We start from the raw sequence: 18,030 nt of genomic DNA, 5'->3' as shown, positions 1-18,030 counted from the left end.
TAACACCAACAACAGCTTGGTCACCTTTATCATCGGGACTAAACCTAAATATTGGGTTTTTATATGTTTTAAAAGTGAAACCACCCAAGCCTTATAGTAATACTGCTGTCATGTTTGTATCAAATAATAATAAACTATCTAATCTTCTGACTTTAAGTTTCAAGCAGACCTTTGATTTCCCAAAATAAAATGCCAATAATTGCCCTAAAAATCCCCCCCCCCCCCCCCCCCCCCAAGAAAACAACCAAGTCAGCTGAAAGCCAATATAGTTGTCCAATTGCCCAATCCTGGTGCAACAAATCCATTATGAAAGAGGCCTTGAAGCTTTAGAAGACTCTAGTATTTTTTCATTATGTTTTTTTATGTATTCAGCTATATTAGGACTTATCTGATAACCTTTTGCTACATTTTTTTTTTAGTTCTGGGGCTCCATTGTTTACATGATGGCACTTATGAAGACTTTAAGAGCAGAATGGAGTGAGGGAAAAACTAACTACAGTGTTGGGGTGATAATGAGAGAGCATGCTGTCTATGTAAACACACACCTTGACATAGTGTCAGTCCTGCTGATTGGCTGATTGTTAGTCACCACACGGTCATCATAGGTTAGATTATTTTCTCAGCTGAGAAACTGCTGTTTCATGTCGTGATGCTAGACGTTTTGGTCAAACTCGGTGGTTCTGGGGGATTCAGTGATCTGGACCAGCATCATCATAATCCGTAGCCAAGTGGCCGTAGGTACACTATGATGTTTTTCACCACTTCTTTCCAATTTTGATCTATCTTCTGCATTTTTTGTTGCATTATACGGTGTCATATTTCAATTCCATCCTCCGATGCAATGAAGGACGTGGTTGTTGTTAACCCGGGCCTGAACAGGCCAGTATGTGGTTGTCTGGTGAAGTCATCATAAGTGTTTCAATAGACAAGATAGTCTGGTGGTGTCCATCTCCTCTACGATGTGGATGGCCGTTGACTCTTGATGGGCTCTTCACCCTTTGACAGGTCATATTTTTCGTCCTGCTGGGTTTCCACCCACCCTCCTCGTCAAGTTAATCCTGATGGGGTTGACGGTTTAGTCGCCAACAACTCGACAAGCTGTGCAAGACAAGGGCACTTAGATCCTTGAGGTGTTAATCCACCCGCATACCCATCTAAGAAGAGTATATCTGTGCATTGGATAGTATGATGAGTGTAAATGGCAATAGAAAACAATTTAAAGAGGACATAAAGTGACATTTTTTCAGTGCTTGTGTACATACATTTGGGTATCTGAAATGCCTGTTAACCCTTTACTGGGCAAAGAGCCATGTTTGTTAACTTCAGCGGACATCCGAAATAGGGTCCCCATGCCTCGCCATGAGGTCATAGGACCACATGGATTTCTCCAGCTAATCAGTGAAGATCAGGCTACATCACAGATACCATCACATCTGACCGATCAGTATAATAATGACAATATAATAATAATAATTAAAATAATAATGACCCTGATTTGCAACATAAAAATGAAACATTTTCAAAAAAAAGTCACAAATGTAAAAGTCTTGAAATGTCCTCTATAACACTTTAGGGTTGGAATTTTGAAATTCCAAGTATTTTATTGAGTGCCCAATAAAGGGTTAACCCCTAAACTGTGAAATAAGACAACCAAGTCTGTTGTTTGTGTGCTGCCTAGTGCCTAGATCACATTACGTGATTTAACGTTATGATTTAACGATTATGTCACATGGGAATACATTATAAATGAAGCCTTGTAACTTTGAACTATTCAATACAACTCTATTATTTATTTATTTATTTATGTTATGTATACAGCTATACTATCTGATAACCTTTTGCTACATTTTGTCAGTTCTGGGGCTCCATTATTTACACGACGGCACTGTTGGAAAGAAAAATGGCACTGTATCCTGACATATATAAGGCTGGCTGCTTCTCCAGCTTGTACTCTACAGTTGAATGAGTTTCTTTTCATTTCGTTGCTGACACCTCGGTGTGATCCCTCCCTCAGATTACACTTGAGGCCGTCATGGCCCTTGTCTTGCCGGAATTTCTCTCATGTTTACAAATCCAGGATAACACAGCACAAGGTCGTAGGAATGATGAATGATTTTTCACACCGTGTGCATAAATGTGACCTGATGTCCTGTCTGAGAGAGATATTAGACTTCTGCTGCTTTGAAACACAGAGTAGACATATCCTGAGGCGTTTTGTTAACTGTTCAGGTGACAGATGACAAATAGGTTGAGGAGAAGTTTTAATAAAGTTTTGTCATTGACAAATTTAACCTCTTGCTTTCATGCAAGCCCATGGCCTGTTGTTGTCTGGGGGAGATGTATGCAGCTGCAGCTAGTTGCTGCAAAGGTAGTTTATCAGGAACAATTGGCTGTCAAATGTGTTGCTTCCCAAGCTGAAAATCTATAAAAATACAAATCTACTGAATTTAAATTATTCTAAAATACCTACTGTAGTTAAAAAATCATTAAGTTGAGATCATTACCTATGATTTATGAAAGCAACCTGGATGATCTTTTAGGTGGCATTTTCTTACCTGAGATAAAATGTCCTGCAGGGTCAGTTCATTTCTTAAATGTTCTTGGGCAAGGACTTCACAATAATGTATGTTTTTTTGCTGAAAAAAAAAACGCTTTTACTAGATAAAATATAGGATTTGGGTAGTTTGTACTGGAGGCTGAATATCTGTTGACTTATATTATCGGCCGATATCTGCCTGTCAAAGGCACATTGATATCAGTGTATATGCTCTCAGATATGTGCTGTTATGAAAGCTTTTTTAAACTAAATATATAATGCAGAAAATGTTGCCCCCGCGACCCGGCCCCGGATAAGCGGAGGAAAATGGATGGATGGATGTTGCCTTGGCATGATTTAAACATTGTGTTTGCTATTAAAGTTTTTATTCTTTTTTTTTTAATAGTCAGTAACTGAACAGTAATGATTTTATTTTATTCCTTTTACTATTTATTTTCTCAGTTATCATTTAAAGAATTGGCTGACAATCTAGTACATTGTTTGTATGATTATAGAAATGTAAAACAATGTAAAATATTATTTATTAAAGTTTTATGTTTGACAAAGAAGCCCTGTGGGTACATTTGCAGAGTGGTGAAAAATCAGTGGACAATCCACATGAAAAAGGTCTATTTTCATCCCTACTCATAACTTAAAGCATCTTTTTTTTCTATCTCACTGGCAGAAATTGGCTTCCATCAAAACAAAACACATCACAATTTGGTTTCAAAGCCAAAACAATAAGACTATTGAAGTAAAACAGACTCATATTCCAGTTAAGAGAGTTGGAAACCAAAAAGATCAGAAAACAAAGTCTTACTGATGGTTCACTTTGTAGATTCTTCTTATTTTAATTTCTTTCAACAATCACTTTGTGTAGATAACGTGGGCATTAAGAAAGTCAGCAATGCATTTGAAAAATAACTTTATCTACCACCATATCATAATCCCCTTTCTAAAATCAGCATTGACATCCATCTCAAAAATCCCATATCAGTCTGGCTCTCGTTGGTGCACCACATTATGCAACATATGTCATAAACAGTCATTAATTTAAACAAAACTAATACCAGGGTTTCCCTTGAAAATAATAATGTGGAACTGGGCAATCCATCGATAAGAATGCAACTTATCTAAATATAGCAACTTTGTTAACTTTGTTGCTATATTTGGCGACTTTTCAGACGTCCTTAGCGACAATTTTACGTCGAATCGGCACAGTCCTCCTGCAGCAGTCTCTCCCGGCTGCTGAGCCGAAGGGGATTTTAACCCCTTAGCGTCCAGTCTGCAGTACAGCTGATACAATGCTTAATTCTTGTCAAATAAAAATGGCTGATATGTTCCCAGATCACATTTCAACCAATGCATTCCGCCTCTGTTTACCTGCATTCAAGCAAAACATGCACAAATATGATTGGTCAATACTATAAGGACTACAAGCTGACTTCAAACAGAACCAGATACCAACATTTTCATTTTTTTTAACCGAATGGCAGCTGGCAGCGTAAACCAGGGGAAAAAAAACAAAAAAAACTGGCATGTCCATCTGAGACTGAAAGTAAGAAAGACACCCACTGTTGCTTTCGAGTAGTGTTATCCTGAAGTTACTTTCAGAGTTGCTGAGCTTTAAACCTTCTGTGGAGCCCTCAGCTCCTCGGGAAATTCTGTGTTTAAAGCTGAGAGGCTGAGCAGATAGACAGGTGATGGCTGAGATATCAGCCTGTGTGTTTCTGTGTGTCTGGCTGTGTGAGTGTGCAAGGAGACCATAAGATGAGAAGACTAGCTGGAGGTTATTTATCTTCCAAGCTGTTGGCCAGGCCGAGCTGTCAGTGCCTTATAAAGTGTGTGTGTGTGTGTGTGTGTGTGTGTGTCAGTCAGTGGAATAGCACACAGATCCACTAATATGTTTATTGATCCAGTCATCTGACACTACTCATCTTGTTAGCACGTCCACCAGCTGATGTGCAGCCCTGACTTGAGTACTAAAGCAGCTCACATCAAACACACATTAAAGGGATGTTCCACTATTTGTTTTTAATGTAAAGGTTTTAATGTTAACCAACCACTGATCATAATTTTTGCACATTTTACTGTAATTTAGCAATGTTTTTATCTTCTTAGTCCATGTGTAATGAGAAAAGCTTCTTCTACATTTGATTAATCAATATGTCCACATGCACTGCTGAGGGGCTAATCTGCATAAACATATCTGCAAATAAATGCAGAATCTGTCGGCAAATGCTGCTTTCAAATGGAACTTGTGCGCTTGTGCTCGCAGCATGGGAGGTATACATGATATACATGGAAATCCAGAGGCATAATGAGAGAAGATGGTGAACAAGGCTGTTGGGAATATCAACCTTTCTTCAGCAGACATAGCGTCTAAAATGACAATACTTTACTTACTAAATGGACTTAACGTATCAAAAGTAAAAGTACTCGATTGTTATATATACACACATTATAACTACTTAGTAAACTGTTTATCCAATCCAATCCAGTCCAATCCACTTTATTTGTATAGCACATTTAAACAACAAAAACGTCTCCAAAGTGCTGTACATAGAATCAACAATAAAACAAACATTGCCATATACCAATCAGCAATAAAATAATAAGTGTATAAATCTAAAATGATGCTATAAATAAAACAATACAATCAAACAGATAAACATAGTAAAATGAACAAAAGACGTAGTTAAAAGTAGTAAAATAAATGAAATAAATAAAAGACACAGAGGACCACAAAACTCATGCAAAGTTAAAAAGCCAAGAAATATATATTGTAAGGTTTAATTTAAAAAATAATGGCTTATTGAATTAAATTTATCATGTTTTTTTATGTTAAATCTTGACCTGAAAAGTAACTAAAGCTGGCAGCTATAATGTACAATATTTGCATCAAAATGTTGTGAAGTATAAAGTTACATAAAATGGAAACACTCAAGTGAGTTTTGATGGTTGGGACTTTAGTATTTCAGCCGTGAGTAGCCTTGGCAGATTTTAATGAGGCCAATATGACTTCAAAGTGAGTAAACCTCCTTAGAGTGTCAATAAAAAGTTGTTTTAATCCCCAAAAAGCTAAAGTCTGTGCACTGTTAGTATTCATTTCTAACCGTATTAATTGTTTCCTGTTGCTAAACACATGTAGTGTATGTTATTCTCCTTTACAATAATTCAATAAAATATGCAATGATTAAGACCAGTGTATATGATGGAATAGTGGCATTAGATTGTTGGTATCAGAAGCATTTTGGTTTACATTTGTAGTGTTGAGCAGTCATGTTTGATTAGGCTTTGGCTGCATGCAGGCAGTTTATGGAGAGCAAGAGAGATTGGACATTGTCAGACGAGGATTTGGCCTTTTAAAAAATGTGTCTGCACTCATATTGACTGGCCCTGCAGGTGAAATCATCTTCAGACTGATAGCCGATGGGTTCAGAGGTTGTTTGAGGGCAGGGCTTTCAGTCTTGTTGTCGGGGTTCGTACGGGTGCTATAAATCCTTGAAAATGCTTAAATTTAAATGTTGAATTTTCAAGGTTTAAAAAGTGTTTGGATTTTGGATAAAGTGCTTGTAAATGCTTGAAATTCTTACTGTATTTCTCTTGCAATCTGACTATATCCATCTATAGACTATAGATAATCACATGTTCAATGTAAAAAATAATGAGTAGCCTATCTGAAATGAAGACCGTTCCTCCTAAAAGTGTAATACCATCGCTGTTGGTATGGTTCAGTGAAATCTCCCCCTTTTAGTATGTAAGTACTCATCTAAAACATGCAATTTACAACAGGTGTAAGGTACTGGAAAAGCTTGAAAATTGACCTTGAAAGTCCTTGAAAAATGCTTGAATTTGACCACTGCAAGTGTACTTGTTGTCCACAAGTGTACGAACCCTGTGTTGTTTAAAAAGACACCCAGAAAATACAGAAAGACTATAGACTCACCCAGGTAATAAACATCATTTGCATGATTGAGGCATTTCATATCTCCTCAACATCCAGTGGATTAATTTAGTTTAGTTTTGACACATTTTTAAGCATTTGAGTCTGTATCATGAAGCCAAGAAGTCTTTCTGTCGTCCTACTAATCAGTTGTAAATAATCTCCACACCTGTGAAATGTGTTACTTTATAGCAGATTTTCATTACACCAACATGCATTTTGCAACAGTGATATTTTATATAAAACAGACTGATTAATTTGCTGATGCAAACCCATTGCTGCACCTCTAGTTTCCTCACCAGACAATGCACAAAATATGTATTTATAATAATATTCGCTTCAGGTACAGACAGTTATTTATTCCAACCACTTGACAGACTGTCCATGGTTATTTCTTTTTAATTAAAAAAGTAATTTAATCAAAATGTTGAAAGAGATTCTATTCTCTTGATACCAGCGCAGCGATATATGGTATTATGACCAATTTAAAGGCGCCCAGATGAAACAGATTTTGGATTTAAGTTTAATTATCTCGCTGTGCTGGCAGGATATTTTCTTGTTCTAAAAAAGTCCTAAGCTAAAAAAAAAAAATTGCAGTGTGTGTGTGTTGCTGTGATCAGATGAATTTGCAGATAGGAGAATGGTTGGTTCTGCAGGGCAAAGTTAAGAAAAAAACATTCTCACACATGCACACGACATGAAACAAAATGGTCCAAATATGGTCGTTCACCCTCCCAGATACATCATGTCTCATTGCTATGGCAACTGCTGACAGCTAGCAGTCACCGTTGTCATGGGAACAGCTTGACAGGCTTGTAAAGAGAATAGGAACACAGAGAGAGGGAGAGAGAGAGGGAGAAGGAGAGGAGGTTAAAGAAGAATGAAAACATCACAAAGACAGCAGCAGGTTACACACTCCATATGTTTTAAATCATTGTTAAGTTTGACTGATATTTTCCATATTCTGGCTTATTTTTCGTGCTCTTTTTTTGAGACAGTCGTGTTGTGTTTGATGACCAAATAAGCAAAATCTCATTCATTTTAAAATGTGAGGAGCTTTTGCAGCTACTGTTCAGATGAATGGTGTTTCTATGGTGGGGGAAGGGATGAATAGAAAAAAAAAAAAGAAAGATGAATGCTACCAAAAGATAAGAATTTGCCACCTTGGCTTCAACATGTCCCCCTGCAACTCTCTCTCCTTCCTTGCTTCCTTCATTTTCCTCCCATATTTTCTTCCTTGGTCTCCTTCCCCTCCTCCACAGAAAGGCTTTTAGGTGATTAAAACACAACAGAATGGATTTTTTTATTGCTATTGTTCACTTTCAGTCTGCCACTGTCGGTGCCGATTGCCTCTCTTTGAAATTTCATCAACTGGGGTTTTCACTTTGGGGCAACAAATTTCATCAAAGCACTTCATGGATAGAAACACCAGCAGTTGAAGGACACTGGCACCAAAACAAACTGCATCTACAGTCACAGTTCTGCACATGTTCAGTCAGTGTCATCCATACAACATGCCTAAAAACACAAACACTGAAATTATTTATTTATCTTTCCCCGCTACAGTGTAGGGCTGGGCGTTATATCGATATAAAAGATATATCGATATATTTCAAATTTTCTTTCTTTCTTTATATATAAATGCTGCCCTCACTAGGGTTTGTCATATTTAGTTCTTTTGTATTGTTCGTTTTTCTTTTCTCATGTAAATATATTTATTTTGGAAAAAGATTGGCCTATTTTATTTCATAGGCTGTTTTTATTTAAGATATTTTTTTATTTAAATGTGCATTTTATGGAGCTTTGATTTGAAAGAAAAGTGCTCTACTCAACTTTATTTGTAAAGCACTTTAAAAACGACTACAGCCGCAACAAAGTGCTGTACATAAACAAGCAAACAAGAACAATAAAATAAATAAAACAGGAAATAAACGCGAAAATAAATAGTTTCATTGCTTTTTAAAAAACAATTTAAAAAACAATGAATAAAAACACTCCTGTAGAGTACTCCTGTTGTTATACAGTATTTATGTTCACTTTAATAAAGGGTTTCAATAAAACTACTTGTGACATGTCATATTTTGCTTTGACTTTGACTGAACATTAGCTCTCACTTTGCGATAAAAATATCGGGATAAATATTGTATATCGATATTCAGCCTAAATATATCAGAATATGACTTTTGGTCCATATCGCCCAGCCCTACTACAGTGTACTTGAACATGTGTAGTATCACACACAACTGATGCAATCTCTGAGTAACCTACATTAAGTTATCCTGAACATATGGCATACATAATTAAAACATGTAGGGCACTGGGGAAGCTCAGGTTTTTTTTAACAGATGTATTAAATTGTGGCTAAAGGAGAGACAGCACACATCTAATTAGCCTGTATACACACTTGTATTTTGTATCTTGTGTGTGTGTGTGTTTTGTGGATGTTGATGTGACCTTTTATGGATGTATTTGTGGAAGTTTCCTTTGTTTCTGTATTTGCATTTTCAGTGGATTTATTTTTGTGGATGCACCTGTGGATATAAAAGCCTCCTGAGGACAGGTGTTGGAAATGATAACTTTGCTACATATAATTAACACCCTGTACCTAGTCTTTATGCATAAATGCATGTTACAGATTTGTATCTGGTGGTGATGTTTATATCGACTAAACTAAACTAAACTTCCCCTAAAGCCATGCCCTTTCTCACAACATTAGCAAAAGTGAAAAATAACTTCTGTCTCTGCTAGGGATGGGAATAATTAATCGAAAAATTTGGTCAATCACATTGAAATTTCAATCGATCTGTGTATTTCTTATTTTAATTTTTTATCTATGACTGCGTATCAGTAAGTATGTGAATAAGTCAAAGAGCTGAGAATTAAGTTGGATAAAGCTACAGTTTGCAAACTGAAAGTTGCAATAACAATTGCAATAACAATTATAAAACACACAGAAAAGAGTATTAATTTGAGCAAAACTAGCTTACTGTATCAAACCTTGCTAGCATGAATTACTAGGTTTAATTTTTATAGATTTAAAAAAAACCCCAAAACAAAACACATTTAAATATGCAAGATTAGTGTGAAAACTAACCTCATGCCTCTTCGGGGGCTAAAACATAAAACATTGAGCTCCTTGACGTTATCTTTACAGTATAATCTCAGTTGAGTTAGTTTGACGATCGACAGGAAGTCTCTTTTCTTCTTTTCAAAATAAAAGCGTTCGTTATCAAAACAGGCTTTTGCATAGTACTGTATATGTATATCTTTTATTTTGCCTATGTATGCATGTTTTTATACATACTGGACTGTGTATAAGAACATACCGATAAATCAATAAATTGATTGTTCACAATATAGATGCTGAAGTTGGCAGGTTTCTTCCAAACGCCCAACCCTAGTCTCTGCCTCACGATTTGGATTCACACCTAATTTTAATAAGTTCTTCTTTTGGCCATGCTGCACCAAGTTTCATGAAATCAGGCCAGTAGTTTTACAGGAATTCTACTGAGAATCAGACAAAAAGACAAACAACCCAAACAGAAAACATAACCCCCTTTGTATATTGCACTATGCCATAAACCCAGGGTTCGATACTGTTCAAAAGTTCGGAATCAACTGTTATTCTTCTTTCAATATGGCTGTTTAACTACACATTAAAACGGCAAAGGATTATTTACATTTTAAATCATTTTGGCCCCAAAAGAATTCAATGATTCCATCTTCCATTTAGTCGATATCCCAACAGCGTTGCAGAACAGGAGAGATACTTTTCTACCAGTTTTCTACCCAAAAACTGTCCGATTTTGAATTTGTGTCCCAGGCCAATAAAATGTAAGCAACCCTTGATCATTACTGAACCGCAGGGGTGCTCGTAATTGGTCTCTAAATATTTCTTTTCTTTGAACTCTCTGCAGTCTACTCAGTGGTTAGATTGAAAGTTTAAACTGTGATTTCTTAGTCCATATGCTCATTACCTGATCCAATTCCAATAGTAATAACACAAGGCTAACCTTTTATTTTGAAGTTGCTCAGCGGTATCTTTGTCTCTTTCTGCCCTGTCAGTCTCGTTGAACTATTGTAAAGTGTTTTACACTTTTCTTGCAGCTCGTTCATACAAAAAAACATCTACTTGTACGGAGGACTTTCTAAAACGTCTCCTTGCAGCATTGGCAGCAGAAATAGTATGCTGGTGTAAACACAGGAGAATTTAAAAACCCTTATTTTTGCTCACTGTACTGTTGCTGCACTTTCTTTAAAGAGCATTCATTAAAAACACATTTTTCCCTCTGTGCCATCTATGTGACCTTTCTAATAGTAAAAAAACCCACTAAAAAATACATCTTGGCTTCGTGAATTCAGGGCAGTAGAAGACGAAGAGGCTATAGTTGCACGACTGTGAATGTATTATGGCCCAGATGGATGATAAGTGGGTGATGCTTTTGATTATTTGCACTTTTGGCTTGTGGTTGCTGAGAGGTCAGATGATCATAATAAAAGTTTCAGCTGGAGCTGCTATTTGATGACTTGAATCCAAATAGACTTTTCTGTGGAGGATTCAATACAAGACTCTCTCTCTCTCTCTTTCACACACACACACACACACACACACACACACAAACTAATACACATGCATGTACCCGCTGCTCTCACAGGGTTGACAGATTGAGAAGGTGGAGCTTAAACCCAGTCTGACCCTGGCAACAACATCATGATGATGCAACAGTACGTGTGTGTGTGTGCGTGTGCATGTGCGTGTGTGTGTGTGTGTGGCCTAAATGATGAGACACTGCTAGCTAGGTTTAAGGAGATTTCATGTATGTAAATGTACCAAAGACCTGATTACTGCTACACACGTCTGTTTTTCTGTCTATTTATATCCACAATTTGCAATAACAAGCATACAGATACACACACACAGTGAGCAACACTGCATTTAAAATGAGGATGATGACTAACTGTGTACCATGTCCTGCTCCTTCCAAATGCTGCTATCACATCCTGTAAATACGAGTGTACCATCTGTCCACCCAGCTCTGCCTCTCTGCCTCACTGCTGCTGCTGCTGCTGCTTCTCAGCTGAACCCGGAGATCACCAAAGATGATCTATTTTTCAGCATCTCTCTTGACATCTGGTCAACACTAAGCAGGAGCCGGACTTAAAGCAACATAGCAAATGGTGCTACATTTTCCCCTTTTGTCAGATTAAAAAACAACAATTTATCATTTCTAGTTTTACAACTGAAGTTAAACTAATTCCCCTCTTTAATTAGTGTTCTGGTATCCAATATCGTGTCTGTGTAATCTTTTGAAACTATTCTGCATAATTTACAAAATAGGCAGCCAGCTGTGACAACATAACCATTTTCTTTTTTTTTTTTTGTTTGAAGAAGAAAACAAAGTCTGAAAGTTAGAGTAGCCCTACTTTGAAAACACGTCCTTTGTAAACAACTTTTTTTATTTTTGATGTTGCAAAGGTTTTGCATCATGGCTTATGAAATACTGTTGTAGTCGTACTTATAAAATAGAAATCTTTCTCTGAACGTGACCCTGGGATGACCTCGTTATGGGCTTTATAACAGAAAGATATCTAGAAAACCACCTCTAGTGTTTGCAAGTGGATTTGGATACCAAAAGCTGGATATAGCAACGTTTCTACCTCAGCCAAGCATAAAAAATATATATTTTTATAATTGAGCATTTCCATTGAGGTTGGATGGAAACAACCTGGTTACTCTGAATAATCCAAAGTTATTGTGAACAGTTTTTAGTGAAACTATTAGTGATGGAAGAACTAACTGACAAGGTGCAGTGTTTCCCCTAGAATGCGAGATTTGCAGAATGGACACTAAGGGGTTAACATCCCCTCCGGCTCTGTTACTGCAGCTAGGAGAGACTGCTGCGGGAGGACTGGGCCGCTTCGACTCATTCTTATTCCTCTTAACGAGCCGCAGGGGCCGGCAGCTTGTTAAGAAGAGTAACAACGAGTCTCCGAAAGTCTCCAATAACACCAGAAAAAGTCGCTAGATTTGTCGCTAGTCGCTTTGTTGAAAAATAGTTTGTACAGTTTGTAAAGTCACAAAGTTGGCAACACTGCTGCTCACCGCCCTAAGGAGCTACGCTGTTACATTACATCACCTGCACTACTTGTTACATAGATCTGTGTATAAGCTTGAACGCTCCCTTTTACGTTGATGTCCTAAGAGGGTCCGACAGGATTTGATGCACTCATTGATGACTTAAAACAAGTCGAAAATAACGTTGTGTGTTGTTGTGCTCACACAGTACGAGTATAAATCATAAGTGGTCTATGGATATTTATGATCATCTGAAATTTCAGCAGCAGCGCAGGTACAGGTGCATCTTAATACATTAGAATATCATGGAAACGTTTGTTTATGTCAGTAATTCAATTCAAAAAGTGGAAATAACACATTTTTTAGATCCATTACACACAGAATGGAAAATTGCATGTCTTAATTTATTTTTTCCTAAAATCCAGTGTTTCAAAAAAAATGTTAATATTACAAAAGACCAATTTTAAAAAGTATATTTAAAATACTGTCCATCTATATGCACTCAATACTTGGTTGGAGCTATTTCCATCATATTCTAATGTATTGAGATGCACCTGTAGATTCCACTCAACTTTTCAGGTTTTTCAACTTTTTTTGTAATTTGGGTGAACTGACCCTTTTATCTGTCAACTGTAAAGAGAAAAGTACCATAGCAGCATTGTAAAGGCTTTTGATTCACAGGAATTCTAGTAGAGTTTAAAGGGGTGTAATTGGTGGGTCAGCTCTTCTGTAATATGAACCGACTCTTGAGCATGAGAGATTTGAAAGATCGCAGGCCGAATGTCATGTGTCAAAGAGACATTTCATCGTTAGCTCAGTTTGTGCTATCTATAAACCCCTACATCTGCCTGCTGCATGTAGCAGCTTTAATCCCAGCGCTATTCACAATTTGATCTCCAGCACATCCAGCATTGTAAAATGGCTTTTATATCATGACTTAGAGGCAGGTTTCCCATTACTTCTTCGTGTAACGAGTTCAATTCCACTGAATAATGGGAACATTCTCGCTGCTGTAAAATTTCTCCACCAGTGTGGGTGTCACTCCAGCTTTGAAGAAGAATGGCCTTTGCTGAGAGCATAGAGAGAAAGCAGTGCATGGAGAGTTGAGACCATCTCATCTTAGTCCTATCTGAGAGCATTCAGAACTGCAGCTTTTCATCAGTTTTATGGAGGAAATATAGCGGGGCTTTATAACTGCAGACTGATTCGCTGGTGGAATGGCCCATCTCTCTCTGAAAAGTCTCACCTGAGAGGATGTCGTCCATCTGGCTGCTCAGTGAGAACCAGAAGCTGCACCTCCTTATTGCCCTCTTTTTGTATACGGGGCCGATGTTTTGAAATCATGATGATAGGCTGTCATGTTGCCGGGCGAACGAGTCGGCTAACATTTTGTTTATATTTCTGTCTCGTTTTCCCTCCCACTGTGTGCCTCCTATTTCCCCTTCCTCTTTTTTTTTTTTCCTATCTCCTTATTGTCCCTGTTTGTCTCTTCCTGTCTCCCCAGTCTACTCCCCTCCACCTGGCAGCAGGATACAACAGGGTGAGGATAGTTCAGCTGTTACTACAGCACGGAGCAGATGTTCATGCCAAGGACAAGGGGTACGTACAAATATATTCAAGTCAAATTAACAAGAGTTTGAATAAGACAGGCATATTGACCTTTTGAAGAGCTAATCTCTAATATTGCAGTGGGAGGTGTGTTGGCAAGTTAATTTATGATGAGCAGCTTTACATCACTTAGACGACATCATAAATACTCATTATGTGATTGGACAAACACACCATGCAAAGGGATTTCATTAGTTGGGTTTCCATCAAAGATTTATTTGCACATTTTGAAGATTCACATGAGAAAAGAATCATAGACACTAAAATAGCAAACAAAATTTGTAAAAACTTTCGAAAATGCGCACAAAAGTTTTTAAGCTCGTTCTAAGTAGTTTTTCAAAAAATGATAATGTGCTAAACGATAGATGGAAACGCTTTTTCCGAATAATCTTTGACGTAGCGAACATTTAACTCAAAACTGATCACCTTTTTCCGATCATCTGCCGGTCAAGACGGGCTGACACGAAAAAACAACTATAAATTGCTTAAAACTTTATTGTCCTTCATAACAGAAAAATCGTCTTAGACGTGGCTCACATACAACAACATACAGTGCGAAAAACAAACTCGGACAATGTTTTCCTAAAAAACAGAATAAAAATACCTAATGAAGTTAATTTAGGCAAGATAAAAATGACAATATACTATAAGTGCAAAGCAGCATAGTGTCTATGTGTGTGTATGTGTGTGAATCATCATCTTTTATTTAAGATGGTTATGGGAATGAAGGAGTTTTTATAAGTGGTTTTCTTGGCTAGGGGAACTTTATAACTTTATGCCAAAAGTGTTTTAAATAAATAATAGTATAATATAACAAACCGTAAGGTGAGTGAAAATGCATGTGTTTGGGATGTAGTGAGAATACCACTTGATAAATGAGACTTGGATTGCACTGCACAACTTGTGTGAGAGTTTGTAAACGCATTAAAATTAAGCCCAAAAGACTTTGGCAGACAAATATACACCCTGCTGCTGTGAGAGCATAATAAGGTAAAATTGTAATTAGAACTTCATCCCGTAGAACTCATGTGGTGAAAGTATTGAGTTTCACCCGTGGCTCTCAGTATGATAATATTTAGTGCTAATTAGTAAATAGTTGCATGCTAACATGCTAAGCTAAGGGTGTAAACATCATACCTGCTAAAAATCAGCATGTTAGCATTTAGCTCTAAGCGCCTCTGTGTCTCAGTAAAGCCTCACAGAGCTGCTAGTATCTCTGTAGACCAGTGGTGGAATGTAACTAAGTAGATTTACTCAAATACTGTACTTAAGTACAATTTTAAGGTACTTGTACTTTACTTGAGTATTTCCATTTTATGTAGCTTTATACTTCTACTCCAGTACAGTTTGAGGCAAATATTGTATTTTTACTCCACTGCATTTAGCTAACAGCTTTAGTTACCTTTCAAGTTTAAATGTTTAATAAAACCTCATAACAGTATATTAAGTAGTTAAAATGAGCCCTATCTTGAGAAAATTAAAATGGTGATCAATACAAATAATCTAATAATATCTTTGGAATATATATAACAATCAGAGTGTGTCCATTCAGCATAATGATTACTTTTAATTTTTTATACTATATATTGTATATACGTACATTTTGATGCTGATACTTTTGTACTTTTACTTCAGTAAGTTTTGAATGCAGGACTTTTACTTTTAGTGGAGTAATTTCACAGTGTGGTATTAGTACTTCTACTTAAGTAGGGGATCTGTACACTTCTTCCACCACTGCGGTAGACTCATAGTTATAGTTCAGAACTGTTTAATAGTTAACATTTCTATTTATTATTAATATGAAGGCTGTTTTGCTCTTCCAGTGGTCTGGTGCCTCTACACAATGCCTGCTCCTATGGACACTATGAAGTCACTGAGCTGCTGCTGAAGGTACGCTCACACATATTAACTCACTATCTACTTGGGCAGTGGCACTTACTTATTACGTACTTATTTATTTGCTAATAATTGTAAATGTTTTGATTCACAGGAATTTTAATAGAGTTTAATCGTAGAGTCAACTTTTCTGTAATTGAAACCGACTCGCATGAGAGTTTTTGAAAGATTGCAGGCCGAATGTCAATAATTAAAGAGACATTTTGGCTCTGTTAAACAGTGTGTGCTATCTAAAAAAAAACAACCTACATCTGCCTGGCACTTAATCTTAATTGATATGCTAATATTTCAGCTAAAAACGAAAATTGGAAATTAAATCGCAAGAGAAGCAAGTTTGTTGTTTTTGCTGTTTCATCAAAAATGGGACCAATATTTACCAGCCATACACCAGTCTTCACCCCCAGGTGTTTATAGGTTTAATTCATTGATTAATTAAGTAATTTATGACCAGAACAACTTAACATAATGCTGAGTTGCATCTCCAGAGCCCCAACTTTCAGGTGATGTACACCACTTCAATACGGTCGCCCATTAAGTTGTAATAAAATATTTTTTACCTCTTTCCATGAAATGATTGTGACAATGTGATTTATTATTGACAGATAAAGTGTATATCTTCTCAAAACTATTAACCAATCTCTTCCAAACATCACAATGAAAATGAAACCACAATTAACAGAGGATTGTGTTTGAAAACAAAATTATTTCAACTTTATGGGCGACCATGTACAGTATGTGGCATTTATTGTTGACCTGCTATCTCCCCCTAAAAATCTCCTGTTTACAACCCCTATGTCTCAATAAAGGGGAGCAGAATGATAAGAGGTTAACAGTATTTGAAAGGAGTGACTGATTAATTCCATTTAGAAAGAAAATTATTCGGTAACAATTACCATCATTTATAAATGATAAACAGATAGTTTATTAATGTTTAATCATCATTTATAAACCGTATATAGGCCATTTAGAATGTTAAATACATACTTTATTAATGTTTAACTAACTAAATAATTTATAAATGGCTAAAAGATGGTATATCTTGGTAATGTAAGTTTATAGTTACTTTACCATTAACAAACAATTAAATTATAATTAATAGTTCATTAATAGTTTTAGTTGCACTCATTATAACATTTTTAACACCATATTAAGTATGTTAATGATTTTGAAATGATTCACATACCTTTAAGAAATTGGTTGAAAAACATTTAACAATTAAATATGTATAGCACTTTGTAAATAGTTAATAATTGGTTTATAAACCATATATAAACATCACTTAGTTGGTTATTGTAAAGTGTAACTAATTACTCTTAACAAACAAACATTTCTCGGTAACGCTCTTTATCAAGGTCCTTGTAATAACCATTAATTAATAAGTAATAAGGCCCTTGTAAGTCCTTACAAGATGCTTATTAACATTATTGTGTGTTTATAAGTGTTAATAATGGCATTACAAACACCCATGACCCACCCATTATGTCTTTGCCATGCCTTTATTAATCTTATTTTGTTTGCTTATTGATATTAAAATATACTTCATTGCTCATCTATTATAAGTTAGCTATAAGTTAACTATGCTTTTTGCAGCTAAAGGGATCTAAAGCGAGAACAATGCCTTATTACTTGTTAATTAATGGTTATTAAGGACCTTATTATAAAGCGTTACCCATTTCTCTTTCCTCCCTGTTACTTTACCTCCTGTTTATTCCACCATATTCCATTTCCGCAGCATGGCGCGTGTGTTAACGCCATGGATCTGTGGCAGTTCACCCCACTTCATGAAGCAGCATCTAAAAACAGAGTGGAGGTCTGCTCTCTGCTGCTGAGTCACGGTGCCGACCCGACCCTTCTGAATTGCCACAGCAAGAGCTCCGTGGACATGGCGCCCACTCCTGAGCTGAAGGAGAGACTCACATGTGAGTGTTCATTTACATAAACTGCAGCTGCATCGTATACAGCGCCGCT

At 36.5% G+C, this 18,030-nt stretch overlaps 1 protein-coding gene across 2 annotated transcripts in view; it reads left to right on the top strand.

Moving 5' to 3' along the window:
* tnksa (tankyrase, TRF1-interacting ankyrin-related ADP-ribose polymerase a) overlaps nt 1–18,030 on the top strand; it is a 139,204-nt gene that overhangs the window by 63,767 nt on the left and 57,407 nt on the right. For both annotated transcript variants that reach the window (XM_059358436.1, XM_059358435.1), the window contains exons 7-9: nt 14,063–14,157; nt 15,990–16,056; nt 17,795–17,981. In XM_059358436.1, the coding sequence (XP_059214419.1) occupies nt 14,063–14,157; nt 15,990–16,056; nt 17,795–17,981 (349 nt within the window). The remainder of the gene's footprint in view (nt 1–14,062; nt 14,158–15,989; nt 16,057–17,794; nt 17,982–18,030) is intronic.

Source organism: Centropristis striata, chromosome 19 (genome assembly GCF_030273125.1).
Source record: "Centropristis striata isolate RG_2023a ecotype Rhode Island chromosome 19, C.striata_1.0, whole genome shotgun sequence".
Classification (NCBI taxonomy): domain Eukaryota; kingdom Metazoa; phylum Chordata; class Actinopteri; order Perciformes; family Serranidae; genus Centropristis; species Centropristis striata.
This window is presented reverse-complemented; position numbering and strand designations above follow the sequence as displayed.